Source organism: Calliopsis andreniformis, chromosome 8 (genome assembly GCF_051401765.1).
Source record: "Calliopsis andreniformis isolate RMS-2024a chromosome 8, iyCalAndr_principal, whole genome shotgun sequence".
Taxonomy (NCBI): Eukaryota; Metazoa; Arthropoda; class Insecta; order Hymenoptera; family Andrenidae; genus Calliopsis; species Calliopsis andreniformis.
The window spans coordinates 8,439,270-8,466,211 of NC_135069.1; the positions used below are offsets into that span (position 1 = coordinate 8,439,270).

General features: G+C 37.7%; 5 protein-coding genes and 2 long non-coding RNA genes across 7 annotated transcripts; 4 read left to right on the plus strand and 3 right to left on the minus strand.

The window, feature by feature from the left end:
- Positions 1-1,522: 1,522 nt before the first annotated feature.
- LOC143182074 (uncharacterized) lies at positions 1,523-15,504 on the plus strand. The gene is made up of 4 exons (XM_076382816.1): positions 1,523-1,565; positions 1,609-1,850; positions 1,894-2,005; positions 14,817-15,504. Exons 1-4 carry the CDS (start codon positions 1,523-1,525, stop codon positions 15,071-15,073), a joined length of 654 nt encoding a protein of 217 aa, XP_076238931.1. The 3' UTR covers positions 15,074-15,504.
- Rassf (Ras association family member) lies at positions 2,857-5,739 on the minus strand. The gene is made up of 11 exons (XM_076383580.1): positions 5,672-5,739; positions 5,582-5,637; positions 5,307-5,401; positions 5,003-5,133; positions 4,863-4,938; positions 4,644-4,784; positions 4,387-4,563; positions 3,813-4,307; positions 3,461-3,743; positions 3,162-3,381; positions 2,857-2,954 (listed from the first exon to the last, which is right to left on the minus strand). Exons 1-11 carry the CDS (start codon positions 5,737-5,739, stop codon positions 2,894-2,896), a joined length of 1,803 nt encoding a protein of 600 aa, XP_076239695.1. The 3' UTR covers positions 2,857-2,893.
- On the plus strand, positions 7,494-9,617 carry Ndc1 (Nuclear division cycle 1). The gene has a single exon (XM_076383550.1). The coding sequence runs from the start codon at positions 7,682-7,684 to the stop codon at positions 9,407-9,409; it is 1,728 nt and encodes a 575-aa protein (XP_076239665.1). The 5' UTR covers positions 7,494-7,681; the 3' UTR covers positions 9,410-9,617.
- LOC143182516 (WD repeat-containing protein 36) lies at positions 9,650-12,709 on the minus strand. The gene is made up of 3 exons (XM_076383548.1): positions 11,119-12,709; positions 10,769-11,046; positions 9,650-10,686 (listed from the first exon to the last, which is right to left on the minus strand). The coding sequence occupies exons 1-3, from the start codon at positions 12,650-12,652 to the stop codon at positions 9,832-9,834; spliced, it is 2,667 nt and encodes an 888-aa protein (XP_076239663.1). The 5' UTR covers positions 12,653-12,709; the 3' UTR covers positions 9,650-9,831.
- A 2,726-nt stretch (positions 15,505-18,230) lies between the features above and the next one.
- LOC143182351 (uncharacterized) lies at positions 18,231-20,938 on the plus strand. Its single transcript, XM_076383306.1, has 4 exons — positions 18,231-18,920; positions 19,743-19,909; positions 19,999-20,133; positions 20,817-20,938. Exons 1-4 carry the CDS (start codon positions 18,888-18,890, stop codon positions 20,821-20,823), a joined length of 342 nt encoding a protein of 113 aa, XP_076239421.1. The 5' UTR covers positions 18,231-18,887; the 3' UTR covers positions 20,824-20,938.
- A 1,747-nt stretch (positions 20,939-22,685) lies between these two features.
- Positions 22,686-23,265, minus strand: LOC143182525 (uncharacterized). The gene is made up of 2 exons (XR_013002465.1): positions 23,000-23,265; positions 22,686-22,906 (listed from the first exon to the last, which is right to left on the minus strand). It is a non-coding gene; the product is annotated as an uncharacterized LOC143182525 (long non-coding RNA).
- A 405-nt stretch (positions 23,266-23,670) lies between these two features.
- LOC143182527 (uncharacterized) lies at positions 23,671-24,074 on the plus strand. The gene is made up of 2 exons (XR_013002467.1): positions 23,671-23,760; positions 23,854-24,074. It is a non-coding gene; the product is annotated as an uncharacterized LOC143182527 (long non-coding RNA).
- The last annotated feature ends 2,868 nt before the right edge of the window (positions 24,075-26,942 follow it).

Here is a 26,942-nt window from a genome sequence, read left to right on the forward strand (position 1 = left end):
AAGATTCTTCTGCATTAGTGTTTCTTATCTAAATTCTCTAAAAGATCACTTAAATCTAGAAATATTAATTTGTCTATATCTCATGAAAAAAGCTCCTTCATTCATGATTAATACACTTATTTTGCTAATACCACTTATTTCTGTTCGAAATAAGCGTGCTAAACAAAAAATTAAAGAAAGAAGTTTTAAACAAAATAAGATATAATCAATAATAATTACCTACATACTTTAGCCAGTAGCTAAACAAAGATGACAAATTGGAGAAAACAAACTTTTACTTAGTTTAGGGAAACAGACTTTAATTTGTTTCTAAATTTTCGCGAAAACTAAATAAATTGCACTGTTAAGTCTAATTTGTTTAGTAGCCTACGATCTTCCACTATGCAAAAGAATATTTCACGATCGATGATCATGGTAGGATCCCAATGTATTTTAACTAACAATTAAGCTAAATTGCTCATTAGCAACAATATTGCAAAATAGCTACTACGCGAATAAAATTCACTTTCTAAAGTCATAGTTAAAAATAGCAGATCATTTACGATCATGTTAAAATGCGAAACGAGTTCCGGAAGCAAAGTTACGTTTAAAGCAGACCTCTTTTCAGTAATCGTACTATTCTACGATGAAACCTTTATGTTAATTATCTAGTAATTACGGCAGTGACGCGTGACGAAGATTGCTATCAGGTAATAACAATCTCTGTTATCTATGGATTCGATCGGAGCTGTCCAACTAATGTGTCCCAAGGTACAATCGTTTATAGCCATTTTCATTTAGACAACATGTACAGTGATGATTAAAAGAAAGTTTAACGCTCATATTGTTATGTGTGCGTAAATAATTCTAATCCTAAATTTGATTTATCATACTGATATTCTGGGGTATTTTTCAACTTCTGTACATCAGAAAATGGAGAATGTCTGTCATTATTTCAGTAATTAATTATTAAACTTTCTCTTGATCGACACTGTATGTACAATTTTATATTTTTCTTTTTTTAAGAGAAAGGAAGCACATGAAAGAGAAAAATAAGTTTTACTAAATTATTTACGGAAATGCTTTCAATTCCAATATTATCTAGCAGACTCTACCTCTGTAATGATATATATATGTATATATTTATAAATATTATATATTTTTAAAACGTCTATGTCTTCTCTAATAGTTCCATTTGAAAGCTCAACAATGTTTTCGTTAAAATTCTATTTCCATCCTCCATTCAACATATAGTTTTCTTTCTACCATTTTCCTTTTGGCACCTACGTGAAAACAAAATTTCCAAGAACAAAGTCCCTCACGAGGTAAGAAGTTGGACAGCCTTGCATTAAAATTGCATTAATTATCGAACACTCTAAACTGCAATAAGTATTCCCATCGAAATTTCTGTTCCGTTTCATTTGGAAATTATTTTAAATTCACTCTATATACATATATATTGGTGTGCTTTCCGATACACAAGTGGTTTATCGCATCTTATAAGCTACGGTAATGAATTCATTCATTTAAATTGCTCATACATATGACAACTGCAATAAAGCATCGCAAAGAGTGGGCTGCAATTTGTAATTCGATAGAAAACTAAGCGATTCTCTACGAAAAAATAAGCTAACATCTCACACGAGACATTCTTCGATGGAACCAAGTTCGAATATCGCGCGATACGCGCGCGCTATCTACTACGCATCGAGTCGCGCGCAGCTTATCGCGCACCGAGTCGGGCGCAGCCTATCGCGCATCGAGTCGCACGCAGCCTATTGCGCATCGAGTCACGCGCATCTTCACTGTGCCCCGTTGCGCGGACGCCAGTGCGCATCGTGTCACGTGCAGAGGACGTCCGTGTCAATTATGTCTCAGTGCGCGCGCGATTAAAGAGTTTTAGTGCCTTTTCAGTGTTCGTGGAACAATAATCCTGTGTCAAGAGGCACTATCTCAGTCAATCGACTCACCTTTTTTCGAGGAATCATCTGCCCCTTCGATTGGATCAAAAATTGCATCTCACTCGGTACGTACAATAATTATTAATACCAATTTAAAAGATGTCAAGCAATGACTTATATGAAGCGTCCCAGAACCGGTAGCACAAGCGGAAAGGTGGTAGTTTTACATAACAAATATAAGTGGAAAATGAGGAAACATTTGTTAATTCGCCTCATTCTCGAGAAAGTGGAGATTGAATTTTAATTATACTTGTAACATTTGCACCAAGATACAATTTAGGCGTTCGAGGTATATTCGGTGTTAAGGGGATACTTATAGCGTCTTCTTTACCTGTGTGTATCCAATCTAGAAATGTATTTCGGATACTTGACTAAAATTCAAGTTCAATTTTCTTGAAAAGAAAGCATAGTATTTTGAGAATTTGAAATTTTATAAAATGGAGCATGAATTAAAAGTTCAAAAACTTTTATTCTATATTTTTAACTTATTTTTTTTGTATATGTATACAAAATGAACACCTTTCCACTTGATTCTGGAACATCCTGTATGACTACATGACTCTCTTTCTCAATACACAGTCGAGTTAAAAAATAATGAATATCTAGTTAAATTGCACTGCGCGATTGAATAGTAGCTGCACTTATTAAATACGTGGTAAATGCAACAAAGACGCAAAAAGATCATGAATACAGCTGGATAATATGTAACAAAACATTAAGCTAGAAAGTGTTAGTACGATATCGCACGATACACTCGAATGTAAATCGATCTTCACGTAGTACGTTTTAACGTTCAAATGAATCATGACTCAAATATTATGTGTCCCTATTGCAATGCATATCTTCTTCGAGATTGTTACAATAGAAGAGGAATAATTTATATAAAAAGGAAACGATATTCAAATGAAAAATAATAGAAAAATAATGAAATATTCATTAGGAGTACATACTAACTATAGTCGAACCTTTAGCTCCTCCATTCTTTGCCGTATTCTTCGTCGCATCTCTTTATATCTGAAATTGAAAGAAAAGTAGTCTCGCTTTAATTTATATTGTCTCGTTATGTTCTATCATTTTAGAGGAAGGAATGCAATATTGAAACAAAAATATAATTAATCTCGAGATAGTCTTAATATGTTTGTCTCCGTATTTAACTGTAAATATTTCAACGATACAGATACATAAAGGGCGCTCAATAGAAGTCTTCCAAATAGAACGTACTTTTCCTTCAGTAGAAGAATTTGACGCTCTTCTTCATAATGATAACGTTGCAAAATCCCATGGCACTCCGCCAATGAAAGATTAAGAAATTGCGCGACGTCGGAACTGATTTCTGGCGTCGACAACTTATCCACCAAGAAAAGTCGGGCGACATTTTCGTGCGGGCCCAAAACTACTCGAACTTCCAAGGGATATTCATCATCTCTCAATCTTCTTTGTTCTAAAAAAGAAAGTATTTGAAGCGACAGTTAAGAGTAAATGCATACGTTTTCGAATAGATTTATCAATTTAAAACTCACCGCCATTGTCACGAACCACGAATAATGCAAAATTATCTGGCTTCGCGTCCACTTTATACTTGTCTAGCATAAGGTTAATGACCTCTTGAGTGTTTACCAAACTCGTGATCCAAACGGACATCTGAGAGCCATGCGGCGGAGTGAAAAAGCTAGTCTCGCGATTATAAAAGTGACCATTGATCGAGCAACGACGTCGCAAACGACTACGGGACTGTCGGCGACCTCCTGGACGACGTCTAATAGCTGTAGATCCTTGTTTCCTTCGTAAAACTACACCATCCAGCTGAAATATATCTTAAATGTACGTACTGCAAAAATGAGGAGTAAGAGACGATAGGAATATGATAGGTACTTCTAATCCGCTATCAGTGGACATTGTCATGTTGTCATCTTCTCTAAACTGAAGGGAATTTACGGAGTCTGTATCACTGTCAGTTCGATGTCTTTGAAGACAGTCAGGTCCAGACATTGACCGATTCAATCCCTTTTCTATCCAACTATCGTCGGTGCTGATAGATCTGTTGCCAGAAATATTCTTCTCCAAGCTATCAAAGTACTCTACCCTTCGAAGAGTTCCATTTCGATTTGGGGTTCCGTGGTAGACAGGTGTGTCTGTACTGGATGAACTGCCTATGCTGTGAGTTGGTGTACTAGTTACGCTACTGTCGCCGCGATTACTTTGATGATTAGGGCTACTTGTTTCTGAGTTTTCACGGGAATCAGATTTGTCGAGGCTGGATTGGGAAGAAAGTGGTAATGCCTCTGAGCTATTTTGTGAGCTTATCGAGGGCAGATTTTCTGGCATTGTTTGGTATAATTTATTTCCGTCTTCTACTTTACGTTCCACCTGCAAAATTGATTTGTATAGGTGAGAACGTATCAGAAAGTATATGAATAGCTATGAATTGAAGGAATTCGTGTGTAACCTGAAGAAGTTCATCTAACTCATCCCATTCCATGGTTTTAACATCTAACTTCATTGGCAAAGTGAGACTTTTGAGATGATCAGGAGAGGCTGGAACAGATTTGGCTTCAGTTTCTGCATCCTGCTCAGGCACACACTTTTCTGGAATATCTTCTTTCTCTTCTTCATCTTCTATACTCTGTTGTAAAGAGATATATAAGGTAGGAAATCATAAGGTTTCTAATGTAATTATATTTTTGCGTAAAGATATATACTAACATCAGATACACTGCGCCTACAAGAGTTTCTATTTCGAGCTGTGACCACTGTACGTTGATCATCATCTTCTTTCAAATGAATCACTCCTCGAACACCCCAATAAATTCGAAGAGCACCTTCTAATATCAATCTTCCATTAACCTGCATAAATTAAAGTCAATTTACTAAACTCTTACCTGATACATCAAATTGCAAATATGTGATAAAACTTTTCTATACCTCGCGACTTCTAATTCCACCACTTTTGCCCTCATAATACTGATTGAAAACTTTCAGCTTTGATTCTAAGTGTGATCTAGATACACAAAATTCATGAATATATTGGCATATTAAAAATGAATTGACTATATTTTATGTACCTAGGTAATGATGGTCTTGCTTCTTTTTTTCCAAAACTTGTATGTGATTCAACTCTGGTCCCATGACCAAATAATTGTGGTCCAAAAAGTGCTCCATAACATGGTACATGACAGTACGGTACACCTTTGTGCTACAAAGCAATACATAAAGTAAAATGCAAACTAAATTATTTTGAAATCAATATATAATAACATGAATAATATCAAGAAGAGTATGCAAAATATATTTTATATTTAATTTTAAAATAATGTAAGGAAATTATGATTCTATAATAATCATTTTGTGACAAAAAGATTATTGCACCTCTGCATGTTGGCCCGGATTTAAACGTTTTCCACATTCCTCACAACGTAAACATTCTGGATGCCAATCATAGCCCAATGATTGTTTGCGTTCAGCTAAAGATATATAAACAGTTAAGTATTTTTATCCAAAGAATAAATTCTTTTTATTTCCAAAAGCTTATACATCAATTATAGTTAGCTCAAAATTACAACAAGTATACAATATTTACACAATTAATGTCTTTAACACTTTTATTTACAAGGATAAAAATACAGTAAATTAATTAATTAAACTTTCAGGTATAATATACAAATAAATGTTTAGTCTGAAATACATCATCCCATTTTTTCTTAAGATTCAGAGAATTATAATCATTAAATTACAATAAACAATAATTAATTACGAAAATATTATTCCAACGAATAATGAAAAATTGGCAAGTTACATGCATTAGTTAATTATTGATCAGTCAGTATGCTCAAAAAAATATAAAATACTGTAACATAAACAGAAGTAAAATACAAATAACTTCGTAGTAATGACAGAAAACGCTACTTGTCAAAATTAATACGTCTTTTAATATATGCAAGGATGAAAACTAACCGAAATATACTGGTTTCCCACATTTATGGCACTTCCACATGACTGCAGACACTCAGAAATTTGATCAAATTCTAAAAACTTGTTCTTACAGATCTCTAATCCATTTTGTTTATATACTATATAAATAGGTGCATTGAAAATGACATGCGGATTAATTAAAGATGTTACTAGTAAGGCAACCTTCGCTGAATAATGAGTTGTTCCTGTCCGGGTTCAGAAACGTATCAAGCACTTGACTTACATTTTTTTACTAGAATTGTGATATGTGCGTAAAGTAGAAGGGAAACTACGAAAACGTCGTAGAACATTCATTCAGAGACTTTCATTAACGAAACATAAGTAGTAGTGCGTAGGACTCATTGATTTTGTGTCAACTGATGCTTTACGATTATCATTTTTTAATAGACAATTTTCTTTCATTTTATTCATTAAATACTGTTTTCCTATAGAACATAATTTTTTGTTATAAACTAAATGATTAAACAATAACAATTATTTAATTTACAATGTTTTTTGATGTAGCAAGTATAATAATGTTTCTATAATTTACGCCAGTTATATTAAATTCTGTCTCTACATACTATACAGTTGATATCAATATTTCTTTTATGTATTTGCATGCATATTTTTTATAATGATTTATTTTACATTATTAAATTTAACAATTTTAGGCATTGAATACAGATTTAAATTCTCGATGAAGGAGTATTTATTATTACATTTTAAAATATAGACATATGTATACATATTATTCATTTCCTATTTGTAGGTTATTAAAGAAAATAGTTGACTACTCAATTCTAGTCCCATTAGAAACGCTACGAAAAGTAGCATTCCAATCTATAATATCAAATTCCGTGATGCAGCCTAAGCGCTACAAGAACATTCCAATTTGTGCGACTTTTGTGCGCGCGCATTCGTACCGACGGGATATATACCGACCGCGCTGCCGGAGACCTTCAGTGGATCTTCGGATCCTCCAGAGAGAGGGGGGGTGGGCGTGCCGTTTTCAGATTTTCAAAGAAACGCGACGCCCACCCCCCCTCTCTCTGGAGGATCCGAAGATCCACTGAAGGTCTCCGGCAGCGCGGTCGGTATATATCCCGTCGGTACGAATGCGTGCGCATAAAAGTCGCACAAATTGGAATGTTCTTGTAACGCTTAGGCTGCATCACGAAATTTATTAGTATTTTATTCAATGGTGTATTTCCAGTAAAGAGCTTCTTGTATTCTTGAACTCATCAAAAATTTAAATAATGAATAGTTATTGAATATTAAATTTAATTAATATTTTCACAAATAAAAGACGTTACTTTATAACTGTTTTAAAATTTGGTTAAGTTTCTTTATTGATCCATTGTTGAAATCATTTTTAAACAATGTCTTCAACATAAATATATATAATATGTATAATAATAATTGCTATCGAACACAACCTTTTTTCTAAATACTGATTATACTGTTTGTTTTTAGTTTTTCAAGCTAATGGAAACTGCTTTATTGAAAATGTGACTTTAATCGTCTTGTTTTTCGTTTCGTGAAAATATCCTTTATGGCGCGAATGATAAAATTTAACGAAAAATTCACAAACATACCGGCTTTTTGAAGTTATGAGTTCATGTAATATTAATGCTGTATAACAATATAATTTGTTTGAATGGTGAAAGTATTTGAAAAAACAAGAATTTCGCGTAAATATTTTTCGGTGCAAACAGCCTGCTCAAAATAATTTTACATTGCACAGAAGTTTATAATATTTAATTGAAGCAGTAAGGTTAACTCAAGAGAAGATGATTCAGACAAATAAAAAAGGATGCAAAGAATTGTTGATGCAGAAAATGTTTTTTGCCATAACGTCCAGCATAATCGTGCAGTTTTTTCTTTTATGTTGTCTACTTCTGATCACAAATTTAAATACAGACTGTGGATTGTGGCTTCAAAACACCTGGGAAGCAGTAACCTCATTCCGAATGTGGAGTTATTTTTGCATCCTTTCGACTGTCACGTTTTTCCATGGAATTATTTGTAGCAAGAGTTATTTGAACTGTCCACCCTACTTGAAAAGCAGATTCGCAAAGTTCTGTAGCATATTCACATCGCAGAATATTTTGCTGGGAATTTTACATATTATCATCGGAGGCCTCCTTGTGTGGTTGCATTTGGCAGTTAAAGGAGGTACATACAGTTTCTTAACAACAGAATGTAATGTACTTTATGGCACCTGTTTAGTAGAAGAACATTATTTCTTATTCTTAAGTGGACTTTGGAGTGGATTATACTTCTTTTTGAAGACTAACATCTTTCGTGTGAATTATTTACGATTTCCAATTATATCTTTATCAAAGTTATACCGATTTAAGATAGAGATATATTCATTGCTTCCATTGTTAATGGGTAAATGCATATGGTCAAGCTTATATTATTTAATTAGTTATTACTTCTTGGGATCTTATTGTAGATCTTTGATACTGTTCCTGGCATCTACACAATTAGAAAGTGAACCACTTAACAGTATTTCTAGATTATTGAACTTGTCATTGGTTTTCCATTTATGGTTGTATCAATTGATATTTATATTGACAATTGATAGCATCTATTTGTTATTTGAAGTGCATTTGACAGAATGGGTTCCCTTTGAATTTAAACAGCATAATGTTTTTAATAATGATAATCTCGAGGTAACACTTCCTGAAGTCTTGTCAATGGACAAGATACCAATAATGCAACACTTAGGGTACTTAGATTTAGTCACCATAGCACAAAAAGAAAAACTAAGAAGAAACATATTATTCACATTGAGTCAACCTGGTGGTCATCCCTATAATTGGAACTGTGTTGTAGAAAAATGTATTGGACTTATTAAGAAATTTACAGAGGATCTTAGCGAACCATGTGTTAAAAGTCAGGAACCATTACCATTGAATTTTTCAGACAGACACATGGTACATTCTAATACTGCATTTCAAGAAAAATATGCGTATAACATGCGCAGTTTAGTAAAACAGAGCACACCAGCATGTATAGAAGAGTGTAATATTCAAAAAGAAGATATCACACAATTAGCTCAAGAGTTTAAGAAAACTATATGGAATAATTTTGTTACATATTTGCTTTCCAAACCATACATTAGTTATGTCTTTGGTGAAATAGAAGGTGGTAAAGTGTACCATACTTTGTTTAATGGACAATCAGTGATTTGGGCTGCTGATGCAATCTCTTCCTTAGCAGTACTATCACTAAGTGAAGATTCTTATGGAATTGCACAAAAGGATTTGCCACTCATAATTAACACTTTACTTACATTAAAGCAAGCACTTGATAAATTACAAAGATCGTATATTATGGCAAAAAAACAAGAAAATGACAAATTTATTAAGCAAATCTTTCAATCTCTACGCGCTGCGACAAAACGAAGTCTCTACAGGATTGTTACACATTTTGAAGCCTATATTGAAGACTTGACATTGGAACATACAACAATGGTACAATTAATGTCTTTCCGTACTTACAGAGAATAATAATTGTTTTTAATATTTTTGAAATTCTCATGTATATATTGCTCTCCTTGACACATTGTTTTAAACATAAAGTCCAGGATATTTAACATAAAAATATATTACAAAAACCTTAAATCTATTTTTGTAATTTTTACATTTATATACATAAATTATATTTGTAAGTGCAGTCGTTAAGATTATATTTATGGTTCACTGTATAATATGTAATTCTCTTAGGAAAGGAATGACTGTAAATTTGAAATGCATATGATATTCTGCTGGTAACTAGTAACGTTCCTAAATCTAAATTTGTAAGGTGCAGTAATAAAACGAATGTTCTCCAAACAATCAATTTAATTTTCTTAAGTGTATGTTTAAAAAAATATCTTACATAATTATTACATATAAAAAACAATTTGTAATGTTCATTATCATAAAATATGTTACATTTTTTTCAAAGCTTCTACAACGCTAAGATTATAAAACAATATATTTTGCAATAAATTCCAATTTTTCAATTGTAGTTCCTGCAGTGTACTTAAATAATTTCTCAATGATTCAGTTTCTGTTATCGTCGTTCCGTGCCATTTCAAGAACACAGATAAATAAGCCTGCGATAGTTCAAAATCTCTTTTCTTTTCAATCATTTGATATATCATCTTCATAAATTGAAGCAAGAGCGTGTTCGACGTTTTTTCGTCTGCTGAAAGTGATTGAATTTCGAAATCGATCGAACTTGGGCTCATGGATTTCAGTTTCTCAATAACATCTTTATATTCTCCATCTTCAACAGCTAATAAAGATTTCCCAAAGAAAGTAAGATTCTGCAGATCAGGATGGGTAATTATTTTCTTATTCGCTTCCGCATTTTTAACATCTGAGAAATCGAATTTTAGATCCAATGATGGAATCGTTGGTAAGAAGAAAGGAGCATTTTCTGGTGCCTTAGGTGGTTCTTTTGGTTTATTTCTCTTTTTTACGATATCTATATTGAGTAGATTCTGCCATCTGGAGTTCGCTAAACCAGACATCGTGATAAGATCACGGTCAAGTTGTTCTGGAGAAATGTATTCTGGTTCTGGTTCAGTGTCCTCCTCTTCCTCAGAATCATTAATTTCTACCACAGAACCAGGAAGACCGATCATTGGAATCGGGTCGTTCTTATTGATCGCTTTTAGCGAAATGTGAGAATAAAGGGTACGATTTGACCATAAATATATCCCGACATTAGAAACATGTGCCGTGGCAAGGAACTCTCCAGTCGGAGAAAAATGTAACGATATGCACGCCTCTGGAACCTAAACCATCGTGCAAACATTATTTAGAGTCTTATAGTAGAATTCATAATTATTTATAAAAGTCTGTGCTTCAAAGGTATACCTGAAAGATATCTATTAAATTCGAGGAAGGAATATCCCACGTACGAATTGTACAATCCATAGATGCTGAAACTAACCACCTGGAATCAGGATTAAAACATGCATCGGTCAACCGTCCCTCGTGTCCCTCGAAGTGACGAACAATTCTTCTCGTATCTAGATCTACTAATACTATACTGAAATTTTCTAGTGCTAGAGCTACAAGGGAACTTTCGTCATGATATCGTAGCCATTCAATCGGTTCATCCATTGCCATCTTTGCTCTTGGTTCCGTATTTCCTATAAATTATAATACATAATTTTATATTTATAAGTACAATTACTATAAGTCGAAGTTTATATTTCCTGTACCTGTCTTTGGCTTAAAATCCCAAAATTTTATAAAAGCATCTTTTCCAGCAGTGATAACAGTTTGATTCAAAGGATCCACCATTACACCCTTCACAGGACCCTTATGGGCCCCTTTCTCATTGCCATAACTAGCTCTATGAATTCCTGATTGTACATTAAACCTTTCTACATGTCCTGTATTGTAACCAATAACAACAAAATTGCCACATTTTGTTAAGCATACACTAGTGGCCACAACATTGTAGTTCCTTTTGAATTTTTCAGGTAATAGCATGAGCTCTCCCATTTTTGCTTGGTTAAAGGACCAAGTAGTAACTTTACCTAGGCCAGAATGTGTTGCTACAATATTAACCCACTCTTTTTCTCTTGTTGTTTCAGCAGCCATCTGAGTTATTGGTGGCATGAGTAAAGGATCATCTATAGCTCTTCCTCTCTTCTTTGCAGTTTTTCTATTGTATGAAGCTCTTCCCAAACTTTTATTCAGTATTTCTGTAACTGTTGAGAATATCCTTAAGGAAGAATCACTTCCAGCTGTTAATATATTGTTGCCTTCATTTCCATAAAAACGAATCATAGTAGGTGGTTCTGCATGAGCTTCTCTTATTCTTAAAAGTCTACCAGCACCATCAGCTAAATCAAATATCCATAGTTTTAAAGAATTGTCAGGTGATGATGATACTAATAGTGGCTCATTGGGCAAATACTTTAGGCCTGTTACTGCTCCAAAATGAGCTTTCTGGAGTTGACTTTCTACTTTACGTTGTTCCAAGTTCCAAAACACAATATGACCATCTAGACTTCCTGTAGCCATGATCGGGTGATCATCTGTTCGAAAACTGATGGATATTACAGAACCCCAATCTTGAACCAATTCAAAAAGGCTTTCATCAAATTTCAAATTATGTAATATGATTCTTCCATCACTTAAACCCACAGCTACAACATCTATTGCTGGTGCTTGTTCGATTACGGTTACTGGTGTGTTCCATCCATTAAATGCATAAATTGATTTTACAATTTTCAAATTCCACAGTTGCAATTGACCCTGTTCACTTCCAAATAGGACTTTATTCATATAAGTATTAGGATGCATCAACGATGTTATCTTAAAAAGCTTGCTGCTAAACGTAAGTTCTAGCACAAGCTCTTCTGTTTTAATATCCCAAACTTTGACATTGCTGTCTTCATCAACAGATATCAAATGTGGGCCAAACGATAACATACTATGCACTGCACATTCATGACCTTTGTAAGTATGCTTCAGTTCTGTCCCTCTCCGCCAAGCATATATCACATTCTCACATGCTGTGTAAATGTGATACGAGTCTGCTGCTAAGCAGGTAATTTCACCTGGGTGCGTACCTGACACGCTCAGAAGCGTGAAATGTGTACACCCATAGGTGTGAAAAGCATTACCCACGCATGTTACTATGAGATTCTCTTTTCGTCTTTCAATATATCTAGTCACGAGAGGAATATGATTACTGACATATCCTAATGCACGATTTCTTAAGAATATTTTACTGTGCACCATTGTTCCCTTTACTGTTGTATTAAAATTGATGTTTACATGTGGAAAGTAAGGTTAGGATACACAACCATACTTTAAAGATATCAGCCATGGGCGCATCCATATTGAAAAGCATGAATTATATTCATCAATGAAAGTACAATGGAACTAAATTTGTATTATAGGAATTGTAATATAGGAATTTATTTTATCGATCAGATCCACAGGGAACTTATTCAAAAATCGATTTTTTTAAATGAAAGATAAGGTATTTATCATCTAATGTTATTTTTTTGTCACACGATCAAAGGACTCATAAGCAGATCTCTTATCGACTGAAAGTCCTTACCATTTTAATGTCATACCCGACGTTATCGACTCACAATCTAACATGCGACTAAAGCGCTACAAGTGGCAGGAACTAAAATTAAAATATTTTCAGGAAGATATGGAAACTTTACTTAGTTTACTTAGAATTCTTTACTTAGAAAACTTTACTTAGAATTAAAAATTCAGGTCGGAAACCATGAAAAGATTGAATGACCACTGAACATCAAATTTCTGTTATTTTTTGTAAATTAATCTCATAATATAAATCAATTGTTCTCCCCACCCCTTCTGGTCAAGAGGATATAAATACTCCAGGAGGACGACGAATTTCGCAGTCGTTCCAATGTCTCCGATGGGTGCGGACCACCCTAGCGATCCACGAAGGGGTCTCCCTGGCCCAGGATCACACTTTCTTCCAAGATACTATAGCTGCTGGTTCCTTCATCAATCCTCGGACTACCTTGACCAGTGAGCAGTCAAACTATTCATCATCCTTGACCACAGATAAGTATCGATCAAATTTGAAATAAAAAGTCATCTGCCTGCATTAATACCTGGTGTGTACGCGTGCCAGTGCTTAGTGTATGAATAGTGTGTTTTTGACGTGTGCTTAGCGTGTATAAGGAATATGTTTTGTTTCCTTTCTAGTGGTCAAACAGACAGCGAATGAACACACCTCGCTTTCTTCTGAGTTTTCTTCACTTCATAGTGGATGGAGCACGTCAGATGACTGGGGTCGACTTGAATCTCCGTGAATACTGAACACAGCTTACATAAGTTGCAACACAGTACAGAACTATCAAACACGCAGTAAGTCGCTAGAAAAGTACAATTGTATTACCAAAGCAACTGTAATGCAAAATGTTCAACTACATTAATATCAATCCTATTCCCATACTTCCTCTTATAAAATATAAAGATATACCAGAGCTCAGAGTAACTTCACCCCTGAAAGCTGAGATAGAAGGACAGAAAGGACATTGAATCTTCAATTAAGGAGAAAGGATAGGCGGGAATTTCGCATTTTCCAAGTCCTTTATTTATTCTGATATATAACTAAAATTTTTGAAACCCCAATTCTTTTCTGAAGTAATTCAAGCTATAGATAGCTAGTTTCGAATAACTATTAGCTGGAATACTTTAGGAATAATAAAATTAGGTGACATTTTGGATATTCTACTCAAAAGCGCGCTTTTGAAAGTTTTCGCGTTGTATAAAATTGGGGCTGTTCGCATCGTAAGACCGAGTATCCCCACCGTCAATACACAGCGCAGAGATAGGACGTTCTGGAGACCTGATTAAAGTTGCCCGGTTTCTTAGTGTGATTTTCAAACAGAAAGGCGTAAATATCCTGCTCAACAGGCACAATACGCTCCTCAGCAGTATTGCGATATGCCGGGACAAAAGCAGAACAGTGGGGATACAGTAGGAGAGAGACTCAAATGGTAGGCAATACCCCCACTCTTCATCTTATGTCCCGGCATATCCCAGCACTGATCGTCAGTCGCTCCCGAGACTTCGAAGGGTGCGGGCCATAGTGGCATTTAGTCTGTTCATAAATTAGCCTCCCCTGACCTATGTCTAAGGCCCGTGGGACTTGGCGGTACGCCATCCTTGATCAATGATCAGACCATGCGCTGCGGGATACAAAGCATCCATTGAGGGACGTCATCAAGTGGACAACTTGATCATTCATCGTACTTAACCACTGATAAGTATTACTCCCATTTTTAATGAAAAGTGAGTTGCCAGCATTAATAGCTTGTGTGCTTGTGCGCGCGCGTGCTTAGTGCATGGAAAGAGTCTCTGTTTGACGTATGCTTAGTGTAGTGTTTCATTATTAATCTCGAAATTTCAGTTACAGATTCCCCCTCTTCTGCTCGAGAAGGTATAAATACCCTTGGGGAACGACGAACTTCTCAGTCCCGCTTCAACCTCCAGAGAGTGCAGATCGTTCTTGTGATTCTGTGGTGGAACTACCCTGGACTCTATCCTGTTTTTCTGGATTGCTATAGTAACTGTACAGACGCCACCGCTTGGAGTACTCTGACCAGTGGTCAACTTGACCTTTCATCATACTTTACCTTTGATAAGTATTGCTCAAATTTTAAGTGAAAAGTGAACTGCTAATATTAATGCCTATTGTGTGTGTTGAACGTGTGCTTAGTATGTATAGTATAGTGTAGTGTATAATGTTCCTTCTCTTTTTTCATGGGTGAAACCAACATTGGATGAAAACAGCGCATTCAGAGGCAAGAGATATTTGAAGACGATGTGGACCTCCATGGATGCTGAACGTGGCTTGCGTGAGACGTTCCATGGTACGCAGTTATTCAACACGTAGTAAATACCACGGGAAACGCAATTGTATTGTCAAAGCAACTGTAATGTAAAATATTCAACAACATTAGCACCAACCCTATTCCCATACTTCCCCTTAAAAGAAATAAAGACATACCCGAGTTTAGAGTAATTTCTCCCCTTAGAAATAAGATAGAAGGACAGGGAAAACATTGAATGCTCCATTAAGGAGCAAGGATAGTCGGGACTTTCGCATTTTCCAAGTCCTTTATTTATTTAGATATATGACTACAATTTTTGAAACTCCAATTCTTTTCTAAAGTAATTCAAGCTATAGATGGCCAGTTTTGAGTAACTATTAACTGGAAAATTTTCAGAATATAGTAAAATTGGATAATATTTTGAATGTGCTACTAATAGGCGCGCTTTTGAAAGTGTCCGTGTTGTATAAAGTTGGGGCAGTTCGTATCCTAGGCCCGTGTATCCCCACCGTGAACACACAGCCCAGAATTAGTATGCCCAGTATACTCGTGCACAATAAGATTGACATACGCTCCGTGGTAGATAGAGATAGGACGTTTAGGATACCTGATTAAAATTGCCCGGTTTCTTAGTGCGATTTTAGAATAAGAAGGCGTAAATATCGTGCACGACCGGCGCAACACGTTCCTCAGCAGTGTTGCGATATGCGGGGACAAAAGTAGAAGAGTGGGGATAGCGTAGGAAAGGTAATCAAGTGGTAGGCGATACCCCCCCTCTTCTTCTTATGTCCCGGCAAATCTCAGCACTGATCCTCAGTCGCTCCTGAGACTTCGAAGGTTGCGGGTCGTAGTGGCAATTAGTCTGTTTCTAGATTAGCCTCCCCTGACGTATGTCTAAGGCCAGTGGGACTTCGAGCGTACGCCATCTTTGATCAGTGAACAGACCACGTGTTGCAAGATACGAGGCATCACTCGAGGGACATCATCAAGTGGACGACTTGATCATTCGTCATCCTTGACCATTGATAAGTATTATATCATTTTTACCCTTTACCATTTTCACCTTATATCGTTTCATATTTCATTCTTCTTCAGGGATCAAACAAGCATCGAACGAAGCGTCGCATCTTCAGGTTAATCTGTGGTGAACGGTGTAACCATTTATCAGGGCAAGATGTCCTCGAGGAACGTCACAACGTGGAAAAGAGCGCCAAAGTCACAGTAATTCAGTGTATTGCAGGCGGCGCTTTCACTTTTCCACTTTATGACGTCACTGGAAGACATTTTGAAAACGACCCTCCACGACCAAATCCCTCGTCATTTGCTCGTGAGATTTTGAAGCAAGCAGGTCATGACAGTTCTTGGTTAATTTCTTCGCGAGCTTCGTCTGCTCCATATCAGAAGCCCATGGGATTTCGCGGGTACGCCATCCTTAAACAGTGATAAGATTATGCGCTGCAAGATACGAAGCATCGATCGAGGGCCGTCATCAAGTAGACAACTTGATCATTCATCGCCCTTGACCAATGATAAGTATTTGTGCCATTTTTAATGAAAAGTGAGTCGTCAGCATTGATACCTTGTGTGCTAGTGCGCGGAATTCCTTAGTGCATGGGTAAAGTGTCTGTTTAACGTATGCCCAATGTGTATAGTGCAGTGTTTTATTACTAATCTCGAAATTTCAGTTGCAAATTCCCCCTCTTCAGCTCGAGAACGTATAAATACCCTTGGGGAACGACGAACTTCTCAGTCCCGCTTCAACCTCCAGAGAGTGCAGATCGTTCTTGTGATTCTGTGGTGGAACTACCCTGAACTCTACCCTGTTTTCCTGGATTGCCATAGTCACTGGACAGATGCCACCGCATGAACTACACTGACCAGTGGATAACTTGACATTTCATCATACTTTACCACTGATAAGTATTTCTTAAATTTTAAATGAATCTGAACTGCTAATATTAAAGCCTTTTGTCGGTGTGTTTGACGTGAGCCTAGGGTGTTTAGTATAGTGTATAATGTTCTTTCTCTTTTTTTCGTGGGCCAAACGGACACTGGATGAAAACAGCGCATTCAGAGGCAACAGATGTTTGGAGACGATGTGGACCTCCATGGATGCTGAACGTGGCTTGCGTGAGACGTGCCATGGTACGCAGTTATTCAACACGTAGTATATACCACGGGAAACGCAATTGTATTGTCAAAACAACTGTAATGTAAAATATTCAACAACATTAGCACCAACCCTATTCCCATACTTCCCCTTAAAAGAAATAAAGACATACCCGAGTTTAGAGTAATTTCTCCCCTTAGAATTAAGATAGAAGGACAGGGAAAACATTGAATGCTCCATTAAGGAGCAAGGATAGGCGGGACTTTCGCATTTTCCAAGTCTCTTATTTATTCAGATATATCACTATAATTTCTCAAACCCCAATTCTTTTCTAAAGTAATTGAAGCTATAGATAGCTAGTTTTGAGTAACTGTTAACTGGAAAATTTTCGGAATATAGTAAAATTAGATAATATTTTGAATGTGCTACTAATAGGCGCGCTTTTGATAGTGTCCGTGTTGTATAAAATTGGGGCTGTTCGTATCCTAGGCCGATGTATCCCCACCGTCAATACACAGCCCAGAGATAGGACGTTCTGGAGACCTGATTAAAGTTGCCCGGTTTCTTAGTGCGATTTTAGAATAAGAAGGCGTAAATATCGTGCACGACCGGCGCAACACGTTCCTCAGCAGTGTTGCGATATGCGGGGACAAAAGTAGAAGAGTGGGGATAGCGTAGGAAAGGTAATCAAGTGGTAGGCGATACCCCCACTCTTCATCTTATGTCCCGGCATATCCCAGCACTGATCGTCAGTCGCTCCCGAGACTTCGAAGGGTTCGGGCCATAGTGGCATTTAGTCTGTTCCTAAATTAGCCTCCCCTGACCTATGTCTAAGGCCCGTGGGACTTGGCGGTACGCCATCCTTGATCAATGATCAGACCATGCGCTGCGGGATACAAAGCATCCATTGAGGGACGTCATCAAGTGGACAACTTGATCATTCATCGTACTTAACCACTGATAAGTATTACTCCCATTTTTAATGAAAAGTGAGTTGCCAGCATTAATAGCTTGTGTGCTTGTGCGCGCGCGTGCTTAGTGCATGGAAAGAGTCTCTGTTTGACGTATGCTTAGTGTAGTGTTTCATTATTAATCTCGAAATTTCAGTTACAGATTCCCCCTCTTCTGCTCGAGAAGGTATAAATACCCTTGGGGAACGACGAACTTCTCAGTCCCGCTTCAACCTCCAGAGAGTGCAGATCGTTCTTGTGATTCTGTGGTGGAACTACCCTGGACTCTATCCTGTTTTTCTGGATTGCTATAGTAACTGTACAGACGCCACCGCTTGGAGTACTCTGACCAGTGGTCAACTTGACCTTTCATCATACTTTACCTTTGATAAGTATTGCTCAAATTTTAAGTGAAAAGTGAACTGCTAATATTAATGCCTATTGTGTGTGTTGAACGTGTGCTTAGTATGTATAGTATAGTGTAGTGTATAATGTTCCTTCTCTTTTTTCATGGGTGAAACCAACATTGGATGAAAACAGCGCATTCAGAGGCAAGAGATATTTGAAGACGATGTGGACCTCCATGGATGCTGAACGTGGCTTGCGTGAGACGTTCCATGGTACGCAGTTATTCAACACGTAGTAAATACCACGGGAAACGCAATTGTATTGTCAAAGCAACTGTAATGTAAAATATTCAACAACATTAGCACCAACCCTATTCCCATACTTCCCCTTAAAAGAAATAAAGACATACCCGAGTTTAGAGTAATTTCTCCCCTTAGAATTAAGATAGAAGGACAGGGAAAACATTGAATGCTCCATTAAGGAGCAAGGATAGGCGGGACTTTCGCATTTTCCAAGTCCTTTATTTATTCAGATATATGACTACAATTTTTGAAACTCCAATTCTTTTCTAAAGTAATTCAAGCTATAGATGGCCAGTTTTGAGTAACTATTGACTGGAAAATTTTCAGAATATAGTAAAATTGGATAATATTTTGAATGTGCTACTAATAGGCGCGCTTTTGAAAGTGTCCGTGTTGTATAAAATTGGGGCAGTTCGTATCCTAGGCCCATGTATCCCCACCGTGAACACACAGCCCAGAATTAGTATGCCCAGTATACTCGTGCACAATGAGATTGACATACGCTCCGTGGTAGATAGAGATAGGACGTTTAGGATACCTGATTAAAGTTGCCCGGTTTCTTAGTGCGGTTTTAGAATAAGAAGGCGTAAATATCGTGCACGACCGGCGCAACACGTTCCTCAGCAGTGTTGCGATATGCGAGGACAAAAGTAGAAGAGTGGGGATAGCGTAGGAAAGGTAATCAAGTGGTAGGCGATACCCCCCCTCTTCTTCTTATGTCCCGGCACATCCCAGCGCTGCTCCTCAGTCATTCCTGTAACGTCGAAGGGTGCTGGTCGTGGCGGTTTTTAGTCTGTTCCTAGATTAGTCTCCCCTGACCCATGTCAAAGGCTTTGGGACTTCGGGGGTACGCCATCGTTGGTCAGTGTTCAGACCATGCGCTGCGTGATACGAAACATCCATCGAGGGCTGTCAACAAGTGGACAACTTGACCCTTCAACGCCCGTGACCACTGATAAGTATTGCTCCCATTTTTAATGAAAAGTGAGCCTTAGTGTGTAGTATGTAGTGTATAACGTTTTCAATTTTATTTTCCGAAATCAAACAGACACCAGATGAAAACATCGCATTCAGATGCAGCTGGAGTCTCTGGAGCATTACTGGAGTCCACTGAATCCTCCTTGGGTGATGAACACAGTTTGTGTGGGTTTCTATACACTATGCAGCTACCGAATAGTGAATGGCAAGTAAAGTGCAATTGTTGTATAAAATATAATGTAAAATATTCAAACACATTCATCCCAATCCAATTCCCATACTTCTTCTTAGAAAAAATAAAGATATAGGAGAGTTGAGAGTAATTTCTACCCCAAAAATTAAGATATAAGGACAGGAAGGACTTTGAATATTCCATTAAAGAGTCAGAACAGACGGGTCTTTCATAGTTTCGAAGTGCTTTATTCGTTTACATACGCGACTAATATAATTTCAAGTCCAAACTTCTTTCTAAGGTAATTCAAGTTTTACATTAGTCAGTTTTCATTTATTATTCATTTATTATGTTCATTTGTTATAAGACGATGACGATGTAGAATATTTAACGAAGGCAGTAAAGACTGTAATATTTCGAATATTTTATTAAAATAAAGGTAGATGGAACTTTGAAAGTTTTCCTAATGTATAAGATTAGGGTTGTTAGCAGCCTATCCACGCGCGTCCCCACTCAACCCAAAATGTCCATGCCCCGTAATGTCATTCGTTCCGTGGCAATCGAAGAGATAGGACACTTTAGATAACTCGTTATTTCCAAGGCACTTGAGGTATATAATTCGAGTTTTCCAATAAGCATGGCCATCAATATTTAGCAAACGATTGAACAGTAAAATGAAGCCACCTTATAACATTTCATTTTTCTTTATTCTTCAGGGGTTAAACAAGCATCCAACGAAGCGTCGCATCTCCAGGTTAATCTGTGGAGAACGGTGTAACCATTTGTCGTGGCAAGATGTCCTCCAGGAACGTCACAACGTGGAAAAGTGCGCGCAGCTCACGGCATTCGAGTGAACTGCATGTGGCGCCCTCACTTTTCCACTTTATGACGTCACTGGAAGACATTTTGGAAACGATCCCGCAGCACCAACGCCCTCCTCAATCGCTTCTGAGACTTTGGAGGAGACAGATCGTGGCAGTCCTTGGTTAATTGCTTCGGCTGTCCCATACTAAAGGCCCATGGGACTATAAGGGTGCGTCATCCTAGAGCAGGGAGCAGGCCATGCGCCACGAGATACAGAACATCCATCGAGGGACATCATCAAGGGACGTCTTCAGTTGAAGAATGTAATTATAGGTAAGGTTTCAGTTTAAATCTTCCTTTTACGTCTTTGATGAGCCGACTATTAATCTTATATCTATCTGTTTCAGGCCAGGTAGCCAGCATGGTTGTATGGCATGCATTGACTCGACAGGAGGAATGCAAAGTACTTTACTGTTAAGAAGCTTCGTCGTGAAGATAGAGGACAACTGCTTGCATTTGTTGAAAAATTGTGTGTGTCATGATGTGTATTAATTATATGTGTTAAAAATTGATCTTTATGTTGTATGTACAAAACACGTCTGTATAAAATCCTCTGCCTTAAAAAAATAAAAGTCTTTGTAGAAATAACCATGTGTGCTTATTTACACCACAATTTTGCCATGTTCCTTTCATATCCATTCGGTAATCAAAATTCCATTTTCCTTCAATTTTTCGAAAGATCTCCTTGCATATCATGTTCTCCTAACACTTCAGCAAATTTCGGGCAAAAGATAAATTCCGTTACCCGACAATTTTTTGATAGACCTCTTCGCATATCATGTTTTCCTAATAACTTAGTCGATTTTTGGGCAAAAGCTGAATTTTGATTCCCGCCAATTTTTGGTAGACCTCCTTGCATATTATGTTATCCTAATAACTTAGTCGATTTTCGGGCAAAAGCTGAATTTTGATTCCCGCCAATTTTTGGTAGACCTCCTTGCATATCATGTTATCCTAATAACTTAGTCGATTTTCGGGCAAAAGCTCAATTTTGGTTCCCGCCAATTTTTCGATCGACCTCTTTGCCTATCATGTTCTCCTATTAACTTAGTCGATTTTGGCCAAAACTGAGATTCCGTTTCCCGCCAATTTTTCGATCGACCTCTTCGGCTATCATGTTCTCCTATTAACTTAGTCGATTTTGGCCAAAACTGAGATTCCGTTTCCCGCCAATTTTTCGATCGACCTCTTCGGCTATCATGTTCTCCTATTAACTTAGTCGATTTTGGCCAAAACTGAGATTCTGTTTCCCGCCAATTTTTCGATCGACCTCTTCGCCTATCATGTTCTCCTATTAACTTAGTCGATTTTGGCCAAAACTAAGATTCTGTTTCCCGCCAATTTTTCGATCGACCTCTTCGCCTATCATGTTCTCCTAATAACTTAGTCGATTTTTAGCAAAACTGAGATTCTGTTTCCCGCCAATTTTTCGATAGACCTCCTCGCATATCATGTTCTCCTGATACTTTTGCGCATTTAAAGGACCAGCTAAAGTACGTTTCCCGCAAATTTTTAAAGATGCTGCGATATCTCTTTTTATATCATGTTCTCCTCAAACTTTTGCTTATTTTCTTAGCAATATATAACTTTGGGGCAGGAATAAATGCAAGTATTAGGAGAACATGATACTAAAAGAGGTCTATTTATTACATATCGTTAGCTATATGCTAACGGTTAGGAAACAGGATTGGTGATGGAAGAAATAAATCATGAATCGCATATACCTTTTACTACTGTCTTTTTATTGTTATAAATCAAGTTACATGATATATAAAATACATTTCAACTTATACAAGCTGTGTTCAGGACTCACAGAGGTTCCAATCGGCACCAGTCGTCTGACGTGCTCCACGAACTGGATTCATATTATCGCTTCACCGCGACAGGCGTCAATGAAAGACTCAGGAGAAAGTGACGCTTTCACTCGGTGTCTCGTTGACCTCTGAAATAGGAACAAAGCCATATTCACTACGGACACTATATACACTCTAATATATCAACGAGCGCACACAAGATATTAATGCTGGTCGCTCACCTTTTGTTTAAAACGTGCGCAATACCCGTCAGCGGTTATGGTAGTCCAAGGAATGTTGGCTGTTCAGCAGCTGTCGTAGTACAGGCAGCCATCTTGAACCGGGACGTAGCACACCCTCCAGAGGGCGCTGTTGTATGGCATCCCCGCGGCATATGATACGATCACTTCCTGATGAGCTGAGGATGTCCTTGCGGATCATCTTTGAGGACGGGATCCACGAAATGCTAATCCGAGAAGCGTCTGAGGACCACTACGATCTGCACTCTTCCAAAGCTCGCGAACGACTGAGGAAAGAGACAGCTTTTGACCCTCGGAAAACCGCTTCTCTGTAACCGCATTACTGCCAGTCCTGTGCTGCGGAGGTAGTCCGAACCTGAAATGTTTCCATAAAATCTCGATAGATGTCGGGTCAAAACAAGCCTGAACTTGAGTGAGCCGAATATTTACTAGGTCAGAAAAGGACAGACACGTTATTCAGTCGCTCGCGATGTTTCGAAGGGTGCGGATCGTGGCAACGTTCGGTTGGATTTTAGGCTAGCCTCCACTGGTTCATATTGAAAACCCGTGGGACGTTCAGGGTGCGCAATACTTGTTCAGTGATCACATCAAACGCCGCGGGATTGCCAGACAACAGCGTCCTCTGGAGGGCGTGCTACGTCCCGGTCCAAGATGGCGTCCTGTACTACGACAGCTGCTGAACAGCCAACATTCCTTGGACTACCATGACCGCTGACGGGTATTGCGCACGTTTTAAACAAAAGGTGAGCGACCAGCATTAATATCTTGTGTGCGCTCGTTGATATATTAGAGTGTATATAGTGTCCGTAGTGAATATGGCTTTGTTCCTATTTCAGAGGTCAACGAGACACCGAGTGAAAGCGTCACTTTCTCCTGAGTCTTTCATTGACGCCTGTCGCGGTGAAGCGATAATATGAATCCAGTTCGTGGAGCACGTCAGACGACTGGTGCCGATTGGAACCTCTGTGAGTCCTGAACACAGCTTGTATAAGTTGAAATGTATTTTATATATCATGTAACTTGATTTATAACAATAAAAAGACAGTAGTAAAAGGTATATGCGATTCATGATTTATTTCTTCCATCACCAATCCTGTTTCCTAACCGTTAGCATATAGCTAACGATATGTAATAAATAGACCTCTTTTAGTATCATGTTCTCCTAATACTTGCATTTATTCCTGCCCCAAAGTTATATATTGCTAAGAAAATAAGCAAAAGTTTGAGGAGAACATGATATAAAAAGAGATATCGCAGCATCTTTAAAAATTTGCGGGAAACGTACTTTAGCTGGTCCTTTAAATGCGCAAAAGTATCAGGAGAACATGATATGCGAGGAGGTCTATCGAAAAATTGGCGGGAAACAGAATCTCAGTGTTGCTAAAAATCGACTAAGTTATTAGGAGAACATGATAGGCGAAGAGGTCGATCGAAAAATTGGCGGGAAACAGAATCTTAGTTTTGGCCAAAATCGACTAAGTTAATAGGAGAACATGATAGGCGAAGAGGTCGATCGAAAAATTGGCGGGAAACAGAATCTCAGTTTTGGCCAAAATCGACTAAGTTAATAGGAGAACATGATAGCCGAAGAGGTCGATCGAAAAATTGGCGGGAAACGGAATCTCAGTTTTGGCCAAAATCGACTAAGTTAATAGGAGAACATGATAGCCGAAGAGGTCGATCGAAAAATTGGCGGGAAACGGAATCTCAGTTTTGGCCAAAATCGACTAAGTTAATAGGAGAACATGATAGGCAAAGAGGTCGATCGAAAAATTGGCGGGAACCAAAATTGAGCTTTTGCCCGAAAATCGACTAAGTTATTAGGATAACATGATATGCAAGGAGGTCTACCAAAAATTGGCGGGAATCAAAATTCAGCTTTTGCCCGAAAATCGACTAAGTTATTAGGATAACATAATATGCAAGGAGGTCTACCAAAAATTGGCGGGAATCAAAATTCAGCTTTTGCCCAAAAATCGACTAAGTTATTAGGAAAACATGATATGCGAAGAGGTCTATCAAAAAATTGTCGGGTAACGGAATTTATCTTTTGCCCGAAATTTGCTGAAGTGTTAGGAGAACATGATATGCAAGGAGATCTTTCGAAAAATTGAAGGAAAATGGAATTTTGATTACCGAATGGATATGAAAGGAACATGGCAAAATTGTGGTGTAAATAAGCACACATGGTTATTTCTACAAAGACTTTTATTTTTTTAAGGCAGAGGATTTTATACAGACGTGTTTTGTACATACAACATAAAGATCAATTTTTAACACATATAATTAATACACATCATGACACACACAATTTTTCAACAAATGCAAGCAGTTGTCCTCTATCTTCACGACGAAGCTTCTTAACAGTAAAGTACTTTGCATTCCTCCTGTCGAGTCAATGCATGCCATACAACCATGCTGGCTACCTGGCCTGAAACAGATAGATATAAGATTAATAGTCGGCTCATCAAAGACGTAAAAGGAAGATTTAAACTGAAACCTTACCTATAATTACATTCTTCAACTGAAGACGTCCCTTGATGATGTCCCTCGATGGATGTTCTGTATCTCGTGGCGCATGGCCTGCTCCCTGCTCTAGGATGACGCACCCTTATAGTCCCATGGGCCTTTAGTATGGGACAGCCGAAGCAATTAACCAAGGACTGCCACGATCTGTCTCCTCCAAAGTCTCAGAAGCGATTGAGGAGGGCGTTGGTGCTGCGGGATCGTTTCCAAAATGTCTTCCAGTGACGTCATAAAGTGGAAAAGTGAGGGCGCCACATGCAGTTCACTCGAATGCCGTGAGCTGCGCGCACTTTTCCACGTTGTGACGTTCCTGGAGGACATCTTGCCACGACAAATGGTTACACCGTTCTCCACAGATTAACCTGGAGATGCGACGCTTCGTTGGATGCTTGTTTAACCCCTGAAGAATAAAGAAAAATGAAATGTTATAAGGTGGCTTCATTTTACTGTTCAATCGTTTGCTAAATATTGATGGCCATGCTTATTGGAAAACTCGAATTATATACCTCAAGTGCCTTGGAAATAACGAGTTATCTAAAGTGTCCTATCTCTTCGATTGCCACGGAACGAATGACATTACGGGGCATGGACATTTTGGGTTGAGTGGGGACGCGCGTGGATAGGCTGCTAACAACCCTAATCTTATACATTAGGAAAACTTTCAAAGTTCCATCTACCTTTATTTTAATAAAATATTCGAAATATTACAGTCTTTACTGCCTTCGTTAAATATTCTACATCGTCATCGTCTTATAACAAATGAACATAATAAATGAATAATAAATGAAAACTGACTAATGTAAAACTTGAATTACCTTAGAAAGAAGTTTGGACTTGAAATTATATTAGTCGCGTATGTAAACGAATAAAGCACTTCGAAACTATGAAAGACCCGTCTGTTCTGACTCTTTAATGGAATATTCAAAGTCCTTCCTGTCCTTATATCTTAATTTTTGGGGTAGAAATTACTCTCAACTCTCCTATATCTTTATTTTTTCTAAGAAGAAGTATGGGAATTGGATTGGGATGAATGTGTTTGAATATTTTACATTATATTTTATACAACAATTGCACTTTACTTGCCATTCACTATTCGGTAGCTGCATAGTGTATAGAAACCCACACAAACTGTGTTCATCACCCAAGGAGGATTCAGTGGACTCCAGTAATGCTCCAGAGACTCCAGCTGCATCTGAATGCGATGTTTTCATCTGGTGTCTGTTTGATTTCGGAAAATAAAATTGAAAACGTTATACACTACATACTACACACTAAGGCTCACTTTTCATTAAAAATGGGAGCAATACTTATCAGTGGTCACGGGCGTTGAAGGGTCAAGTTGTCCACTTGTTGACAGCCCTCGATGGATGTTTCGTATCACGCAGCGCATGGTCTGAAC